General features: G+C 34.8%; 1 protein-coding gene across 2 annotated transcripts; it reads left to right on the top strand.

Moving 5' to 3' along the window:
* The first annotated feature begins 9 nt into the window (after positions 1-9).
* LOC125673360 (uncharacterized) lies at positions 10-20492 on the top strand. Of its 2 annotated transcripts, XM_056160425.1 has the most exons (12): positions 10-138; positions 286-375; positions 2812-2904; positions 3245-3481; positions 4216-4303; positions 5732-5877; positions 10847-10952; positions 14313-14413; positions 15317-15385; positions 15914-15955; positions 18069-18135; positions 18299-20492. In XM_056160425.1, exons 1-12 carry the CDS (start codon positions 90-92, stop codon positions 18852-18854), a joined length of 1644 nt encoding a protein of 547 aa, XP_056016400.1. In that variant the 5' UTR covers positions 10-89; the 3' UTR covers positions 18855-20492. The 2 variants fall into 2 exon arrangements, with proteins under 2 accessions (XP_056016400.1, XP_056016401.1); XM_056160426.1 differs by lacking the exons at positions 2812-2904; positions 3245-3481.
* The last annotated feature ends 1061 nt before the right edge of the window (positions 20493-21553 follow it).

The raw sequence follows: 21553 nt of genomic DNA, 5'->3' as shown, positions 1-21553 counted from the left end.
ATGACGGAAGTATGAAGTGTGTGGTGATCTAGCGTCTTTCAACATTTTCTCAGTAAAACAACGATCTTTCAAAGGCGGAAAATCATAGGATGTCTTTTTATGTTATACTTTTTAGTGCTATTTTTTATTTTGCACCAGGTAATGTACATTTGTTGATTTTGAAAAACGTCATATTGATTTGTTAATTTTTCCTACTAATATTAATCAAACAGGATCAAACCCATGGTGGTAAATTATTTGTTTGTTGGACTTTTATGAAACATTTTCCTCTCTTTCTCTTCAAAGGCACAACAGCCAACATTACTTCCAGCACTAATGAATCAACAGTCCGTAGTACTATCACAAGCGGAAACGCATCAAAAATACCAAATAAAAGTAGGTTTTCTTTATTGAATCGTTTGTCTCTTTCTTTTATCAGAAGTATATGCATACATATGTTTTTCATAAAAAAAATTGTACAATTTCAATGAACGTTATTTCGTCCTCAAACTTTACATTTGGAACTTCTCTTTAGAGATCCGCCACCATTGTGAATATATAACTTTTGATCTCTTAATGTTTTCTGCGCAACTCCTCTATTGATTTTTACTCAATCTAATTCTCCCGATCCCGATCTTCATTCTACATTTGGTTTGTATGGAAACGTTCGAACCATGGAAGATAACAGTGATCAATCTCGTAACTCCTATAAGCAATACAAAATAAAGAGTTGGGTAAACACGGACACCTTTAAATACCAGAGGTGGGATCAGCTGCCTAGAAGAAGTAAGCATCTCCTTTCGACCGGTCAAAACCGCCGTGAGCCCCATATCTTGATCAGGTAAACGGAGTTATCCGTAGTCAAAGTCAGTGTGCCAAGAACGGCCTAACAATCGGATTGAAACACGCCAGATAGTAGTTGGTCCAATGATAGGCTGTATTGGCAAACTAGGTCGGTATAACGACCATAGAATTGCGAAATGCTGACTTAAAACGAGAATGTTGAAACACCTACACCATCATTTTATTTGTCAGTAGCATGTCTTGATTTAAAAACTGATCATAATCAGAACAAGCTCTTGCGTATTGAATCAGTTAAGAGATATAAACACCATATGCAGATGATGGAATATTTCTACGAAATATGGGAAGTTGACGATGGAGAAGCTGAAATATTCCCGTTTGTCATACTGAACGTATGGCGAAGGATCAATCACAATATATGTTTACGTCTTAGTATAGAAGCAACCTTTGGGGTGAACGGAACTAGAACTCATGACCTTCCAGTTACGAAGGAAACCCTATACCACTGAGGTACAGTGAACGGTTTATTATGTATGGCCCATCAATTGTATCATCCCTGTATTGATATACCTTCACTGGCTGGCTCTTCAGTACAATGCTAGGTGTTTGTCTTGCTGTGTGCAATACAAGGTGTTTGTCTATGCCTATAAATCTATGTTCCGTCTTGTGTATGCTTACTTGAGCGATAGTGATCCCCATGCTGTCCACCTCGAACATTGCAGTCTGAAAACGAGATGTTTGTAAACATTCCTCGACACACATATAGTTGTGCGGTCATAAACGATTTGACTATTTGGCAGGAGCTCTTTGAAATGCTTTATTTGTAGGACTATGGAAACACCCACTGACCAAAATAACGCTACAAATCATAGGTGCAAGGCGAAGATAACGAACAGTGATCAATCTCATAACTCCCATAAGCAATGCAAAATAGATAGTTTGGCAAACACGGACCCCTGGACACACCAGAGGTGGAATCAGGTGCCTAGGAGGAGTAAGCATCCCCTGTTGAACTCTGATGAACTTTTTAAACCGTTTCACTTTTAAAATACGAGTGAAAACCAATTTTATGATATTATTTTGCGCAAATACATAAGATAAGTATTTGCCATTAAAAGGTAGAAATATATTAAACTGATAAAAAGAATATAGTAATGGCACTAGTCATCCCTCCTTCACTTTGAATTCCCAGTATACAACACTGCCTTCAACGTCGGCGGAAGTGTTACTGTTTCCCGATGAAGTTTACGTTTTAAATCACTGGAAGCGCTGTTCATCAACCAAATTATGTTTGAATAGCGAATGAGTAATACTGGTTTATCTTTCTAATACCGGAATCGTCTTCATGCAAGTAATAATTTCAAATTTATTTAATTGATGTACATGTACCAAATTATAGTCGTATAGTAAAAACAAAAGGTGGCTGACGTCATCACAGACCAATCAGGAAAAACGCAACATGAATCAATTGGATGTGCTACATGTATATCAATGTAGCTGGCAAGCTATGTCCAAAACCTCAAGCAAACATCATATATTCTACTATTAAGGCACAGAAAGCTTCAGTTTAGAAAATGTTATAAAAATATAAAGTGTTTCTCCGTATGTCAGGGGCAAAATGATTCATTAATGTTTTTATTAATTAAATTCTGATAATGAGCTAGTGATACATCAGGATCATTCTAAGACTAGTGAACTAACGTGTTGGTTCTTCATGCAAGGTGAAGATAACGAACAGTGATCAATCTCATAACTCCTACAAGCAATACAAAATAGGTAGTTGGGCAAACACGGACCCCTGGATTCCACGAGATTCATATCTCTTCATGAATTTACATGGCAAGCATGGAAGCATTAAGATCTGTTGTGAACCAATATTTTATTTTTGTAATTATCTATTTTCCTTTAGATTATTCTTCAAATATTTTTAGAATTATTTTTGGGTTCATCACATATTTTGTATTCTTTATACAGAATTAAGTAACTAACTGTATATCCGTTTTCTTCAAACTATTCGTTCCTCTTTAGTTACAGCAGAAGCAGTGACGTTTCTATCAGAGGTTTCAGTAACAACAAGCAGGACTACAATAACCGCAACAAACATTGATACAGACACCTCAGGTAGCACTTGAACATAAGTCAAAATTAGCAAATTAACAGACACTTAGGTAGCACATTAGATACTTCAAGTAACGAAAGAGCATAACCATCGACAGTAGATAAAAAGAATGCATATCATTGACATGAATACTTTAATTAGCTATGGTTTGAAAAGTAGTAATTTCGCACATCTTCGCTAGTGAAGGCTTGTGATCTGTTTCGCTCCACTTCACAATCTCCATATGAGTGAAATGTTCTCAAGTGGGACGTTAAACAATGTTCAATCAATATTCACAAGATGAGAGGTGATCGTAACCTTTACCTACCTGACTATCGAAGATGATTTTTCTTACACCATTAGGAAAGTCCAGGATGACCGACTGTCGGCTGCCAGGGGTGTTACACAGAGGACCAAGAAACATAACAGAATCCGGACGATCGTGCCAAAGGTGGCAGACACAGACTCCACATGCGCACAATTATGATATGTTTACACTCGCTCAAGAAAACTACTGCAGGAATTTTGATAGAGAAGAGCCATGGTGTTTTACTAATAACTCAAACGTTCGTTGGGAACAATGTGGAGTGGAAGTTTGTGGTTAGTTTACATAAGGATAATGGTATTTGTTAATTCAAAGAAAGAGGGTAAGCCATTTCCATAGGCGCGTAATGTACATTTAAAACTGCATATTAAAGCATAATTAATTCTTTCTGAAAATTATTAACGTAAGTGCACATATTGTGTAATACTACAAGTATATTATATGATATATATGCAATTTTTTTGTATACCTATTTCTCATAATTAATGATAATTGACTGAAAATGTCGTATGTTATTCTTCTGTATTTTATTGTAAATTATGTACTTGTAAACCCGTTAGATAATGTATCAATTGTTAAGTCGTTCTTGGCACACTAATTTTGACTACGGATAACTCCGTTTACCTGATCAGGATAAAGGGCTCACGGCGGGTGTGGCCGGTCTACAAGGAATGCGTACTCCTCCTAGGCACCTGGTTCCACCCCTGGTGTGTCCAGGGGTCCGTGTTTGCCCAACTATCTATTTTGTATTGCTTGTAGGAGTTATGAGATTGATCACTGTTCGTTATCTTCACCTTTCACCAATACAATTATTTAGAAGTCTTTTACCTCCAAAGGTCATACCAAATAAAGTAAATTTGAGATCGTTGGGACTTTTTACCTATTTTAAATCACTGTGTGTTTGATTTTTACTTCAACCAATATTTTTCCTCTATTTCTTTCTGATATAAACGTAAACTAAAAGGTTACCTAGCCAGTTGCCTATACACTAAAATATCTTTCATTTCAGACACGCCTTGCCTCAACCAGTCCTACTATAACACAGAGATCACCTCCAGCTGTTTGTCTCACACCCCCACTGATACCGACTACTGCAAGTAAGTGTTTAGCAAGAGCTTTTACAGAGTAGGATATGAAGACTACAACATATCATCATAACTTGACGAGGATGCCTTGAAAAAAAAATGAGAGTTTCATCATGATTTTATAAATATATGTTTATTGATTAAAAGAAATATGAACAGTGAGAAAAATGAATTATCCTAAAAAAAAATCTCGCTGTTAATCCGACAATGCGAAAATCGTGAAAGTGAAGTGGTAGCATTTCATTCGACTCATAGTATTCAAATCCTACTCAACTGGTCAAACATTGGAATCAGTTTTAGAATCAAGTCTATAGGCTTTTTAACACTTTTCCAAAACAAACTAAGCATTCCCACATAGGGCCTCCGTGGCCGAGTGGTTAGAGCATCGCGCTCAAAACCACACGGCATCTCACCTCTGTCGGCTCGGGTTCGAATCCCCCTCGCGCCGATAAGTGAGAAAGTTTCCCAGTTTACTTTCGGAAGGTCGGTGGTCTCTTCCCAGGTACATTGTATCTGGGTTCTCTCTTCCACCAATAAAAACTGGGCGCCACCAGATAACTGAAAAAATGTTGCGTATGGCGGAAAACATCAATCAATTAATCGATCAATTACATGTACATGACAAAATATACTGATCTGGACGTAGGACTTACCACTAGTGTGATCGGACGAAACGCCATGCCAGCTCACCCTGAGCACCTGATACCACCTCTGGTACGTGCAATAGTTCGTTTTTCTCCTTCTCTTCATTTTCTATTTTCTGCTATGCTTCCTCCTCCTAGGCACACGATACCATCTCCGTATCTCCAAAGCCCGTGTTTGTCCTTCTCTTAATTTTCTACGCTTTACATTTATGAGATTGATCTTCATCAGTTCACCTGCTACTGTGAGTTGTTTTTTTATCGAACAATCTTCAGAGATGAATACGGGAACCATTGAATAGAGCTGTTCTCGAGATGTGGAGCTCATGACGTGTGTGACCAGTCACCAGGATATGCTTACTCCTCCTAGGCACCTGATCCCACCTCTGGTATATTCAGGGTTCCGTTTTCTGCCCAACTCTCTATTTTGTATTGCTTATAGGAGTTATGATATTGATCAATGTTCCTTATGTTTTCGTTCTGTTGTAAACAATAAATTATTTTTAAAATGCCCCCATCGAGATAAACTTTTATAGAGATTCTTATACCAAATGTCAATCTGAGTTTACACTAATGTGACTGATCTATAGCTTTTGACAACCCAACAATGACTAATGACTATCTTCAACACTACCACATCCTCAGGAGTGTTCATTTCTATATAATGGAGAGAGAGAGAGAGAGAGAGAGAGAGAGAGAGAGAGAGAGAGAGAGAGATAATGTGTGTGTATGTATGTATGTGCGCTTCTGTGCATGCGTGTTTATAAGCTATAAGCAGGAATTTCTTCTTTTTTTTCAGTTATATGTGGAGCCTCGTGAAGTGTCTAAAGAATCGTGTCGAGAATTCCTCTGGTGTTCAATGTTCACCTCAGATTCAGTTAAAGTCAATTGCTCTGCAAAATAGAAACACGATAGAAATGTTGACACGGAAATCTATTTCTGAATGTAAGTTCTGGTTACAGCATACAGTCTTCGTTATTCTCTGGGGGTGTCTGACGGATGATATTGCTATTCCAAAAATACTTTGTATTACTAAAACTCTAGTTAGCTTTTAGTACCTCGTTCACACGGATGCGCATTGAATTTTACTTCGCATTAGATTTGATGCGAAGTAAAATAATACGCATTAAATTACTTCGAATTAAATAGCGTTCACACGTTAGTAGTATTTTATGTGAAATAAACTAATGCACATTAAATTCGTATGCATCTCTAAAGTAAAGGGTGCAGGAAATGAATTAAAGGATATACTATATTATTGAAAATTATTTTTATAGTTATTTTAATGAATGTTGGGTAGATACAGAATTCATTGTTCAAAACACTAGGCCTATATATAGTGTACATGTTTACATTGTACATGTACACTGTAACTGATCTACACACAAGGAGGTTTGTCGTGTTTGTTTCTATATGTTCTCAAGAAATTACTTGTTATTTCCTCTGACGACCAGCATTCATTCTAGACAAAGCATTGCTTCTTCATTAGCCCAGTTTAAAAAAAAACTCGGAATGTCTCTTTCACCATTCCGCTGACTATTGCTGGGACGTAATGTTTAATTACTAATACGTATTATAAGTATATTATGACATCAAATGGCATAAAAAGAATTTAACAATGAGCGGCATATTTGTTAAAATGTAAGAAGGAAAATCAAATCATCACTATTTTAAAATATATTTATCTATATTTGTCTAATTTAAAAGCAATTCCTTCCATATGTATTACTCAATATGTCTATGCAGAGTGCAGATTTACGTCTGACATTGATTATCTAATGACAATTGACATGCTGTTAGTACATGGGTTTTTTTTAAATGATCATTATCATTTTGATTAGTTTTTCGCACAAATCTAACATTAATATATATAGTTGATCACGGATATGCTGCATGTGACCCAAATTTGCCATTATGCATGCGTGTATATTTAATGCGAATTAGCTTCGCTTTGCGTTCACATAGAGCTAATGCGAAGTAGATTTAATTCGCATTAAATAGCGACATGAAGTTTAATTCGAAGTGAACTAATGCGCATTAAAATCTCCCTATGAACGCAGTTCAGATTTAATTCGCATTAACTTACGTTTAATGCGAATCAAATTCTTCGTATGAACGCGACAATAGTTGCCAGCATTTCAAACATGTTTTTTTTCACAGGGTTGTTAAGTATCACTCAATGGAAGAACACTTGATAAATGAAAATAGCGACTTTCATATTTCTTTGCCTAAGTTTAACACCATACATTGCGTACTGTTTGTTAACACTGCTATGTTTTGGGTGGTGTTTTGATTTTGATTTTTTGATTTTTTTTTTTTTTTTTTTCATTTCTTCTTTTGTTTGCCTTTTTGCAGATATTACATTTATGAGCAATATACATGTTCAGTCATTCTGATGACATAAGATTTGTTGGTCTGAACACACATCAGATAAATTGTTGACTAATACAGAATGTGTTTAGTTTTATGAAATTTTTACTTTGTGTTCACTTCTTGAATAAAACGATGTCTCTCATTGATATACGAGGGTTGTCCAAAAAATGTTAAGATTTTTGTTCAAAATTCATAATAATATCTTTTTTTTATAATGACTTACAACATAAAGAAAAAACTCATTTTCATAGCTGTCAAACTGTCAAAGGTTAAAATATTACCTTTCTTCTTTTATCAAGGTCAAAATGGGGCTGTAAACAATAAATGAATTAAGTTTTTAATGTTTAACATCAAAAATATTGTTTTCAAAAATTATAAACCAGTCCCGTTCAGATCTGCTGCAGTTCTTTAATGACACTATTTTCGTAGCAGTAACAGTGGGAGTTCTTTAACGTGCCAACAACTGCTGCGACACGGGACCTCCATCTTTAAGGCCATATCCGAAAAACCAGTGATTCTATATTCTAAATATCGAGCATTTGGCGAAAGAACAATCACTACCTATGTTTACGTCCTATGTTTGACGCGGTCATAGCACGAGCGGGACTCCAACTCACACCCCCAGGTTACGAAGCGAACGCTCTACCACTGAGCTACTGCAACCGGTTATCGATTCGATATATTCAAGTGAACTCGAAATTTCAACATTATAACATTGTCACCCTAAACTAAAAAAAAAAAAGATTCTACTTTTTTTCTCTATTACGTAACACACAGGCAATTTTAAAGAGGAATTCATTTGGTACATGTATTTTTATAAACCTTAATCAATGGCTCATAGCAGTAAAAGGATGTATGTATAGCGCATTAAATGTTTTAAAAGTTTTATCATATACATATTCAGAATAAATGTATCCACATCAATAGATGAATAGATCAATACATGTACATGTAATATGAATTAATAATAATTAAGAATTTCGATTTGAAAATTGTTGATCATAATTATTTTTCTTTTTAAACAAAGAGAATTAGTTTGCGTTGACATCCGATAGGGGAATATTCACATTGTTTCAATACCGTGGTGACTTATCATGTTGAGCTGAACATTTTATTTTTCCATTTTTATTATTTACAGTGCTTAACTAACGTATTTCTAATGGTCAACCAAACTTTGAATATCAGTTGATGAGTTATAAGTGAGATACAACACTCACAATTCCTTGTTATGTAAACAAGGATCGTGCTATGTTTTTGTTTATATATAGATTGCTTGATGGAAAATACCTTGTTTAAAACAAACTGAAATGTGCTAAACACTCGAAACTATTAAAATATATTCAGAATTAACTTCTAAATAGAAAAAAATCTCCTTTAAACGAACTTTTTCTGGTGTATCTAGCTTACATGTAAACAAAAATAGGGCACACAAAATACCAGCCTTGTTTACATAACAAAGAATTGTGAGCTCTGTATATTTCATGTACCTCGACAACTGATATTCAAATTTTTGCTGGCCATGAGAAATACCTTAGTTAAGCATTTTGAACATCAAAAATGGAAAAATAAAATTCGAAAATGTTCCAGCTCAAATCGTGTTCATGTCCCTTTAGAGTGTTGACTCCCATGTCCTGTAAACTAGTTCATGTGCGTCGTTACTGTAGCAACTCTTCATGTTATGGTCACTTCATAACATGACATAACTCTAATTGAAATTATATCGCGTAAGTAATTCATGTCAAGTTTCAAACAGCTTTAACAAAGCATGCCAAATCCATTTTAGTTGAAGTGTTATCCGTACTTTAAGCAGATCATACACTTTGACCTTTTGTTTGTTTGTTACGAAAGCCCATTGACCTCATTTACGCAGTCAACAAAGATAAATGTTCGCAATTGTTTCGAATAAACAAGAAACTTTCGAATTTTAATGCAAAAGTTACGCGTTTATTGGTGAAAGGTTTGCGTTATAACGCGAATTTATTTTTTCAGCTACCAAAATGAGCTCAGTGGGCTTTTGTGCTTTCACTAGTCCGCTTTCGACAAAGCAAAATAATAAAATGAAATAGAATTTTAAAAGAAAATAGAAAAGAAAAGAATCCCCTTTCCACGATCTTCTTTTCAAAAACAGTAACATGATCGATATTCATTTATTTATTTACTTATCTATTGCTGTAAAAATAAATCATCCATTTTAACACATTTTCTTCAGTGAGTTAAGATCAGGTTTCCGTTCAGAGTCCTGGTGAAAGTAGATTTGGCTTTTTACGACAAAATGAAAATATGCTACGTCGTATCGTAATTGACTGGTCATTTAGGTGTAATTTTTCATAGATTTTACTGCAGAAATATCCACCCCTTTACAAGTTTCAAACATTTTTTTTTCCATTCAAGAACGATATTTTTCTTTTATCTCGACCAAGCACCATACTGACCTGTAATGACGGAATGACGCGCGAGTTTCGAATGACCATGTGGGAACGAACGGTTTGGGGGAATGATAGATTTGAGGGAAAGAACGGTATTATACGAGAACGGAACAAATTCTTCTGGAAACGGAACGCTTTTGGCTGGGAACGTCACTACATTTTCTTACGTTTTGGATCACACATGGTGAAGGTGCGATCATCCGGTGACGAAGCGCTCTACTCACCGGTCAATGACAATATGATCTATTTTGACTATCATTAGTATGGATTTGACTACGGGTAACTCCGTTTATCTGATTAAGATATAGGGTTCAGGGTGAGTTTGACCACTCGACAGTGGATGTTTACTTTTCCTAGGCACCTGATCCCAACTCTGGTATATCCAGGAGTCCGTGTTTGCCCAACTGTTTATTTTGCTTATAGGAACTATGGGATTGATCATTGTTCGTTATCTTCACCTTTATTAATTTTGAACGCATACATTAGAGGTTGGGATTTTTATACGATACCAAAAAATCAAATCTTTTATTGCGTGTCAGTAGTTATTACCTCGTTTGGAAGTATTATCAATCAATGAAAAGTGAGATGTAAAATAGCGAATAACATACACAATGACAGTGGAATCGATTTTGATAACACGATGAGATGTGAAAAAAATATTTGATTCATCAGTAGTATAAGATATGAAAAGCATCGTTTAGATTTACAATGTCTACATGACAAACAAATCAAAATATTGGACAGTGATTATTTTCATAAATGTTATAACGAATATCAAATTAAGAGACGTACATACACGGTCCCCATGGACACACCAGAGTTACATGTAGGAGGATCGCCAAGGAAGAGTAAACATCCTCTGTTCACTCGTCGCACATGATTTAACGCTTTATCATGGTCCCCTCGTCATGACAGACGTTGGAACAATAAAGAATATTCGCTGCGTCGGTCTTGGCCATCTTGCCTAAGTTGCAACAACAACAAAAAATTACAGGAGATATTTAATATCGAAAAGCAGCCGTAAATTACATTGACTGAGAGAAATTGGAATTTCCAAACCATTCTTGTTTTAGCACTTAAATATCATTACCAACTCGATCAATTTTCATTTGTAGGTATCGTGCCCCCATGTGTTGAGAGGCTGACCTCCGTTGACGGTATGACAAACATTATAACCCCGTGCTATCAACAGAACCAAGGGACATTTTCAGCTATTTGCCGGTATAGTTGTATATGTATTATGTTTGACTTATACTATATTTAGCAGAAAGAATGTTGATAATTCTTTAGCTTGAATTTGAATTAACTTGCCATTCAACTGCAAAATATAGATAATAGATATGTACAATGGGTAGCGGAAGGACTCTTCCATTACAGACTTTAATACAATACATCGCCAAATATAAAACGATCACGAAATTTTTACCTGTGCAATTCATAAATGAATGATGTATACAAGCGTATATGTATATTTTTATGTACATTCCCAGTGTTTGTTTTTGATATCTTTACAAATTGTAATGGCAGATATTTCCTCATGCATGTCATTTTGGTGTGAACATTGCGCGTAAAAACCTTGATAATTATAGTATGTTAACAGCAGGAATTTCCAACAGAAGTGAAAGTAGAATGTAAAAACAATTCTGATTTACATATGAAATATCCCGGCGTAAAACTATCATGTATTTTCAAAAATGATATTCGTTCCCTAGATATGCATTAATCCTTTTTGTCTGATTATTACAATTCCCCGATCTATATTTTAACTTATTACCTTCGAAACCATTACCACCCCGTGTGGATCCGGGTTAGAATAGGTCATCAGTACCCCTTGCTTGTCGTAAGAGGCGACTAAATGGGGCGGTCCTTCGGATGAGACCGCAAAAACCGAGGTCCCGTGTCGCAGCAGGTATGGCACGATAAAGAACCCTCCCTGCTCAATGGCCATAAGCGCCGAGCATAGGCCTAAATTTTACAGCCCTTCACCGGTAGTGGTGACGTCTCCATATGAGTGATATATTCTCGAGTGGGACGTTAAACAATATTAAATCAATCAATCAATCGAAACCATTACCTTTTATCTGCAAATCACCGCTGCAATATTATAATGAATACAAAACTGAACATCAATGTCTATTTACGTATACTCGAAAGCTAGAGAACAAATGTTCATGTTTGAATTAGTGTTAAGCTACTGAGAATTGAACTTGTCTTCAAACACTTATGTTCTTGATCATCATAAAAACATAGGTCAATTGAAACATTCATAATCTTAAAGAAAAAGGCAACCCTAACCACATTGTTGCTTTTATGAATAAAGTATTACTTGCTGATATTATACATAACAGTCTTCAACAACAAAAATCCTTGCTTAACGATTAAATCAATATTACTCTATCATATATTTTAAGAGAGCGGCCATTGAAGTTTAATTTATGACGTTACACCGTCGGTTCCGGTTTATTTCATCAGCAGCACTGTAAACATGACAAGTCATGAACAGTTAAGTTTGGAGTCGTATAGATTTGACCCCATTCTTTTGCAAGGGGAATTTAAGAAAAAAGACGTTCAGTCGAGTCGCAGACCAGGCAGACGGTATACATTTTTTCATACAAATGTCTCGAACCTCAACTTGTCATTACGGAAATGATGAATCCACAGTTTACATCTTTTTAGATGACTTGGCTGGGTCAGGAATTTTGAAAATAAAAACCTTTTCACACCTCCCCTTCGCATTAGTGTAATTAACTGCTTGACAGGAAGGCATTAACCTATTTATTCGTAAAACCATAGACGTAAAATATATCACATGCACATCATTGTTGATCTTAGAATCTCATCAAAACCGAAACAGTCGGCGTGACGTCAAAATTATTGTTTTTGTGGTCATGAATACAAAAGAGTTCCACATCATGGCAGCTTCTATAGATGACGGGAATTTCAATTTTTAACGTTTTCAAATTAATATTGAAGCTTATCTAGCCTGTATATCAACATAATGGTATGACAAAGTTTTATCATATAATTAATCCTATCATTTATGAAGTGGGGTTTTGGGGGGATGGGGGCTGTCTTCCCCTTTAATTCACACCAATAAACTAAAGACAATCCAACTCTTATATGATGGACCCCTTTTTAACCTTATTTGAATTGCCTGGCCCCAAATGAAAATTCCATAACCTAATTGGACCTTTGTAAGATATACTTAACATGTACCAAATATTTCTATTTCTACATCTTAAACTCGAAAAGGAGTTCCATTGACGAAGAAGTGTGGTAAATAAACATAATTCTGTTGCGAGCTGCTTTAAAGCATAAAGTGATCTATCCCACCTTACGGTCTTTGAACATGGACGGATCTCTATCTTGCAATACCTGCTGTAACATGGGACCTCGGTTATTGAGGTATCACCTGAAGGACTGCGCCATCTAATCGAATCTCACGGCAAGGAAGGGGTATTGAGGACATATTCTAACCCGGATCCTCATGGGGTTTATTGTTCTAGAATATAGAGTTACTTTTGATTAATCCTGTCTTCGAGAATTTTAGATTTATTACTCATCCAGAAAATATAGGTCAAACTTAGCATGCGGAATATTATCAGACATTTACAGGCTACACACATTCATTCTAGAAATAATTCAAATGACAAACATTCATTTGACTAAGTCTCTTCTTGGACCTTATCTGCACTTGGACTTAAATCAAAATCACAATACCTCTTTGCTAGATGTCCACAATCATATCTCATAAAATAATTTGCCTAGCTCTTAGATTATGACCCCTGGGTCGAGGCCTCTGCTGGTGGACTGCTAGTCCCCGAGGGTCTCTACAGCCCAGTAGCTAAGTACTTCGTTACTAGCTTGAAAATACGGATGTATATTTAATTGCTGTTATAAAATTTAGAAATTCATTTCAAAATTAAGGACTATCTCCCTCATGCATAGCTCTTATCCTTGGACGAATTTGGCTCCACTTTTTTGGCACGCTGTTTTTGGCTATATTTAGCTTTAAAACTTCATAGTTATTTCGGATTTCAAACATTTCGGTTGAGCATGACTGAAGAGACATTATTTGTCGAAATGCGCATCTGGTGCGTCCAAATTGGTACCGTATAAGTTTTACATTGTAAGAGGATTGCCAGTAATTACAGATTGACGTATGTACAACAATATTCCTGAACTATATGTAATAGTTTTGGTTTAATTAAGATGTGGAATATGCCATGCTATTTTCCCTATAACTATATGTTTTACCAATCCTTCATCATTCATCGGTCACTTTGTTCCGCCTTAGAGCCTAATGCATCTCTGATGCTTGAACTTCCATTCGTGACATTCCTTTGTATTTCAACGTGCATTTGATCACAAACCATACCATATATTTCAAAATAGATTTTGTTTCTATAATAAATTCTTGAGTTTAACTCATATCTTCCACAATCTTTATTCTTATGCTACAGACCTAAAAATGACATTTTTTATTGTGTTGCTTTCCAAAATGTTCAGTGAGTTATCCGCTATGAGGTATAACTAATATTACTGATGTCACAACAATATTCTCATTCCGTTTACTTTCAGACTTACACAACGAGCAATCCACTGTGCAATAGCAATGGTAAACTATAACTCAAACTCAACCTGTGTCGCCGCAGATAAAATGCATCTTGCTCAAACTATTTGTACGTTTGAACTACTATTATCTTATTATTCTTATAATATATTTATATATATATAAAAGCACTAAAAAGGCCAAGACACTGTTGGTTATTCAAAACTCCAATTTTCGACATATATTACATAAACAAATAACACGACAAAACAGACAAGTATCAATAATCTACATTGGAAACAAGAGTGATAAAAATAGTGGTTTCGTTGTAAAGCGTGTTTACTGACGATGGTGTAGAGAGTTTGTACCATGGTCGGTTCGGGATGAAAATAGAATTATTCTTCAGAATTACGGAAATCAGATAAATTTATTGGGAAAAATTCCAAAAACAATGTGATTATGGAATAAATGGTGGGAAGATAATGATATGGAGTGATTAAGTTGAAAACAATATTTTGTAGTGTCGATTTTCGTGGTGTGTGTTATTTGTTTATGTAATATATGTCTCTTGATAAAGACGCGGGTTGCGTCGTTTAATTCAGTTTTAAAGAACCAACAGTGTCGTGGCATTCTCAGTGCTTTTATATATATATATATATATATATATAATGTATGTATGTGTATGAGAGAGTGTTTGTGAGTTGTAAATCGTGTACGAAATAAATGATGAACACATTTCATCGTTTCACACTCTTCCTAATGTATATTAAACTAGACATATTTTTAACCGTTCACAGCTAGCTACATCGCGATTAAAATTATTCTACTCTAATTCAGAAATACACATATTCCATTTCTTAAAGAATCAAAATGGTATGATTTTTGAGAAATTCATTTGTGCTGCTGCCAACAGTAGTGTAACTGCACTATCTATGGAACTACACCTGGCACTCTTCTGACGCATCGAATTATTTATAAAATTGATTTTCAGGATCTTGCAAACTTCTTATCAGATTTGATATTATTTCACCAGGTATATCTGACTTCCAATCCGAATTTTCTCAGCAACGAGAAAATACAACAGTTCTTGTAGGGAATACAGGTATTACAATTTATGTTTGAAATTGTATAAGTGGTCCTATGCATTTCGGAAATTATATATATATTACATGTATACCTAGAAAGTAAATGCTTGTCAGCTTATCAATACACCCTTCCTCTTCGAACACAAATGCAGAACACTACACATATATCATGTGAAACAAAAAAGAAACTTCTTTAAGTCAATTAATAAAACATTTTGAATTTCGTGATTGTATATTGTACAATTCAATGTTTTCACTTCATTGAATGATGTTCTCATGATATCCGAAATTTGGGATTACATGTTGTTGGAATACTGCCAGTGGATTCATAAAACTAACGTTTGATCATAGTCTCAATAATTCCATAGAAGGAAAATATAACGAAAATTGAGATTGCTATTAAAAATTACCTCATAAATTTCATGGTCCCAGAGCAAGTTTCTTGTAGATAATGGATTTAAAGTCAAATACAATTTCGACGATTTGACAGAGCGGGTTTTTATAGTACGTACTATCAACTCACATTTATTCTTTATCACTTACAGATCAAGACCCGACAGCGTCCTCAGACCACATTATTGTCATCCGTAAGTTGTATGTTTGTTATCTGAATGAAGTAATATTGACAATGGCGGTAGAAGCAGTTATTGAACCGATGGAATTCGTTATAGAAATTACAATAATAGATGTGGTGGCAAAAGTAGTAGTAGTAGTAGTAGTAGTAGATGCGGTGGTGTAGATGCAGTAGTCGTGGTACTAATGATTTTGTGATTAAGGTGGTGGTACTGGCAGCATATGTTGTAGTGATAATTTTGTTCACTGTCATCACACAAGTGAGTAAACGTTGGTGTTCTTCTACATGTATAATATATATATATATATATATATATATATATATATATATATATATATATATATATATATATTGTATTTGTATGTGACGACGGAACAAGTTAACCCAATAACGTTGACAAATAGTAAAGCTAACTCGTACCCAGAGAGATTCTATTTTAACCATGCATTCAGAATAAATAATTTATAAAAGATAATAATAAGTAACAAATACAATGTATATATAGATTAATTAATTAAGTTGATTGTTTTTCTTTTCGGACATTTTTAATCAGCTCTTTGGACGAATAAGGCATGTCATAATTCGCTCCACTTTTAACATTGATTGGCAAGCCTAAAGACCAAAAAACATGTAGTCTGCGTTGTAAATACGTTTGTAGATTTAGTGTAGTTGTAGTGCTAGATGTATTTATATGTAGTTTTTGTTCTTGCGCTCTGTTGATATTGGCCACAGTATGTAATTCTTTTCGTTTGTCCCGAAAAATGGACAATCTGGTTGTTCGTGCCGTTGGTCATTTTAGTGCTTTGTATATATATATATATATATATATATATATATATATATATATATATATATATAAAGCACAGAATATTTCACTTTATTGGGATACCCATTTCCGCCCCTACCCGGGGTTGAACTCACGACCTACGGAACCAAATATCCTAGTCGCATGTAATCAGCGACCATCTAGGCAAGTCAAAAAACTTGCTTTCGGTGACGATGGAATTCTCGCCACGCTCTCACACGCTACACGGTCATTGAGAATGGAAATGGGATACAGTTATTTAACGTAAATTCAAAAGGATCATACATGACACACATTGCATTCGAAATATTTCATATAAAGCACAGAAATAGTAATGAACTCTAAAATGAACATAACTGCCCTAAGTGAAGAAATATTTAATATAAAGCACAGAAAATTTTACTTCATTTGGATACTCATGGCCACTTCCGACATATTAACGTGACACATATACCGCGACACATATAACACGACACATATTTTTGACTTGCCTAGATGGTCGAGCGGTCTAGCGCGCTGATTGCATGCTGCTAGGAGATTTAGTTCCGCAGGTCGTGAGTTCAACCCCGAGTAGGGGCGGAAATCGGTATCCCGTTTACTTGATTAGGATATAGGACTCACGGCGGGTGTGACCGGTCAACAGGGGATTCTTACTCCTCCTAGGCACCTGATCCCACCTCTGATGTGTCCAGGGGTCCGTGTTTGTTAGTTGAGCAAACACGAACTCCTCGACACACCAGAGGTGATATCAGGTGCCTAGGAGGAGTAAGCGTCCCCTGTCTGCCGACCTGTCACACCCTCCATAAACCCTATATTCTGATCAGATAAAGAAGCACTGTTAATATTTAACACTTTGTCGATGTGGCTAAATATCAAGATGAAGGGTACAACAAAATTGCACTTTTTCATATTGTTAAAGAGACATTTAATTTGAACTTCAGAACACTTATGGGAAGAATCAGAATTGTGTTTAATAAATGAATATTGTGGGTGATTAAAAATTATCTCCGTGTTCAATTCTTATTGAAGAATCAGTTGTTTATTCATTAAAAAACCTCTAATTTTTTGTCTAGTATTGTGATATAACATGCCTTTTGATGATGTTGATTTTGAAAAAGTTTGACTATTTCAAATTTACTGCAAGTGCTTTGGAATATTTTGAGAATCCACATTGATCACTTCTTGCATCTGCTAAATCTGTGACTATATATTCAAGACAGTAATTTCTTTTTCCACTACCTACCGTACATGCTCAGTCACAATAAAAGGCACACAAATCTTAAACCAAATTTAAAGATAAATGTACGTTTAAATTTTTCAGTATCCATCGGGCTTGTTCTAACATTGATTGCCATCATTTTCATTGGTGTTGGACTATTTAAAATGAGGTACGAGAATGTTTTTCTCTACATGAAGTTACAATTCATACAGACAAATATCAATGAAATCTAATACATTATCAGCAATCATTTTCAATTCAATTTTAACCTTAACATGAGATCCACAAGATGAGATTGATTACTATTAGTTATCTTCACCTTTCATCCACAGAGCAAAAAAATTACGGAAGACGGCACGACGATTACCAAGTATTGCAAAGACAGGAGAGCATCCTTACGAAATCAAATTGCACTATCCGGAGGAAACTAGCTACGTTGATCCGGATTATCAGACCATCGAAGAAATCAACGACGGATATCAACATCTTGGAGGTTATAACATTGAAGATGACAGTGAGGAGAAGAGTGATGATACAGGATCGTATGTACAGCCCAATGATGTGCATGTAGTTGCTACAATTACAGATGAGGATGGAGATGACAAGCATCATTCTTATCTACAAATCATAGAATGTCCAGAAAAATCCTCATTCACAAACAACGAATGTACTAACTTTACTGAATTAACGTCGACAAAATGCAATAACGAAAATATGATTGGACAGGAGAGAAAGAGAGAGTCAGAGATTACCCGTGAGGTGTCTGATATAAATCAACAAGAAACAGCAACTCTCACCGATGATAACAACTCTAAAGAAAATTACGATGTTGAAATTGTAGTTAATACAGTGTCATTTGTATCAGTGGTCGACACAGCAGACGATTGAACGGGCTTGTAACTGGAAACGCCAACCAGGAATTTGACATAGAGCTCTTAAAGTGGTTTAGGGTACCTGTTACACACTTCACTCTTGTAATTCGAGTAAAGTTCAACTTTCTAAGTGAACACTTTATCAGATCAGGGGATGAACCACCGTATTGTCATTCCTTATCATGAATTATAATTTCCAGTGATGATATTCTACTCGTATCACTTAGTGATTGATAACACGAATAAATCAGCAAAGGGAAAGAATGGAATTCCTCACGCCAAATTTGTTTATTATTACAAACATGAAAAAAGTTAATAAAATGTAAAGTGATCAATCTCACGAATCCTATTATGAATACGAAATCAAAAATAGGGAAATGTGTACCTCAGAAAACACAAGAGATTGTATCAGTTACCCAGGAGGAATAAACATCCTCTTTTGACTGGTCACGCGCACTGTTAACCTAACTGCCTTGATCAGATAAACAGAGCAATCCGAAGTCAAAATCAGTATGTAAAAATTGCCTTTATAAAATGTAATGAAACACATCTGACGGCACTCTGCCTACTGGCAGGTTGTATTAGCAAATAAGATAATTATGATGCTCATGGAATGTGGGAAAACCTTGACTTTAACCCAGCCTTTAGAAACCCTTATAACATCAACGTATTTATCAGTAGCCTACCACTCTAAGAATTCGTCATACCCAGTACATATCCATACGTATCGAATCAGTAGAGTATATTAATTGCTGTGATAAAGTATAGAAAATCATTTCAAAATTAAGGATTATCTCCCTCATGCATTGCTCTTATCCTTGGACGAATTTTGCTCCACTTTTTGACACTTTGTTTTTCCCTAAAATAGTTCTTACAAGTGTGTTGTTAATTCGGATTTCAGAAATTTCGATTGAGCATCACTGAAGAGACATTATTTGTCGAAATATGCATCTGGTGCATCAAAATTGGTACCGTATAAGTTTTACATTGTGAGACATAAAAACAATCAGCAGGTGATGATGTAATATTACTACATAATATCGGAAGTAAACGATGATGTAGCTGAAGACATCCCGTTGTCATAAATTGATTAACTAGTATATCATGGATGTCAATCAAACCTCCTTATATGAAGAAAATATGCATTTTATTTCAAATTCACTGGGATATACCGAATCGACATATAAGTGAATATGAAAATTATTTCTTTATACCAAAGACAACCTAACCGAAGTTAAAAATTATCAAAAATTAATCGAGATGTTTCTTATTCAATCCACTTACTTACATGAATATTCTTTAAGTATGGAAACTTGGAGATAACGGAACGTATTTCATTTACTGATACAAAGTTCTTGATTTATATTATGTGATATTATGTAATGGATTTCTACGCGCTACTAATAAATCTCAAGTGAAATAGATCGGATCCAATTTGCAATTGGATTGTGGCCTGTTTTATTTGTAAAACCCACCTTATTTGATTGCAAGCAGCTCTATTTCAATATTTCATTATGTGTTGTAGGGGGTCATATTGCATAATCATACGTATGTGATACATGTATTTTTGTTTTCGACTCATTTTCTCTCCTACTAGGTATTCTGCTGTATAACTTCTTCATTTTCAAATTAAATGACATTTTGACAATTCACATCACTGTCCTGTGTTCACTGCCTTTATCAAGTAACAAGCAAATGCTACTTGGCAAGTCTTATTAACTAAGGAGCATAAAATATATTTCAGATAATATTTTCTAAATACTAAACAGAGTTATTTTTCTTGCCGCAAAACAGCAAGCGATATATATTGGTATTACCAAATGACGAAAACCTAGATTCAAATAATATATTGATGACAACCTTCAACAATCAATACAGTTTCAGAAGATTAATGAAATCATACATAAAGGGTTTTCATATACTAACATGTTTATGGTATAAAAATATGTACTTCCGGTTAGTATGATTCACAAAAGAAAAATCTTGTTATCTTGAAAATTTATACGAAACATAGATACTTATTGCATTTTCAGTTCAGAAATGAAACTACAATATATTATATGTCATACCTAAGAATAAACATGTACTTACAGTGTTCTGAATGTCCATGATACATAGCCGCAATGGAAACTAGCTATATGCTAATTTGTGTTATCCTGGATAAATAAAGGCTATCATTATAGCATTTTACTATCACGTGACCAACACAAACGAATCCAGATAATATGACCACAAATCGAATAGAAGTAGGTTTAAGTTACTTGTACAATTACATGGTTTAGAAAATAATAACATTCTCCAGATCAAAATATAGTACACATATATATGATTTTAGGAATCGCAATAACAGAACATTAAATTTAAAAATAAATGACACTATCACCAAGACTTTGTAAGCATACTAAATGCATCTTCATTGTCAATTAACTGTTTCCCGGAATTCTTTCGGACTGAAGACATACAATGTCGCATTCCATTACCAATATAAGTCTATAACAATAATGAAGCAAGTCTGAATGAAGTTATTCATGAACAAATCATGTGCGTGTTTTAATCTATAAAGGGTTAACGACATCCTTAAAATCTTGGCTACATATATAAGATATCGACTAACACCTCAGTACTTTAAGCAACTCGGATTGGATGTGTTCCTACAAGCAATATACATGGAAGTTTCATCATTAAATAAATTAATGTTGTTGCTTATCTGGAAAA

Source organism: Ostrea edulis, chromosome 3 (genome assembly GCF_947568905.1).
Source record: "Ostrea edulis chromosome 3, xbOstEdul1.1, whole genome shotgun sequence".
Lineage (NCBI taxonomy): Eukaryota > Metazoa > Mollusca > Bivalvia > Ostreida > Ostreidae > Ostrea > Ostrea edulis.
Note: the sequence above shows the minus strand (reverse complement) of the source record. Positions and strands in the feature narration are given on the sequence as shown.

What these genes read in the sequence shown, in the direction of transcription:
- LOC125673360 (XM_056160425.1), top strand. Translation starts at nt 90, where the DNA reads ATGTCTTTTTATGTTATACTTTTTAGTGCTATTTTTTATTTTGCACCA. An exon ending in AGTTCTTGTAGGGAATACAG is followed by an intron (nt 15,386 to 15,913) that starts GTATTACAATTT and finishes TATCACTTACAG; the next exon opens with ATCAAGACCCGACAGCGTCC. An exon ending in GTTGGACTATTTAAAATGAG is followed by an intron (nt 18,136 to 18,298) that starts GTACGAGAATGT and finishes TTTCATCCACAG; the next exon opens with AGCAAAAAAATTACGGAAGA.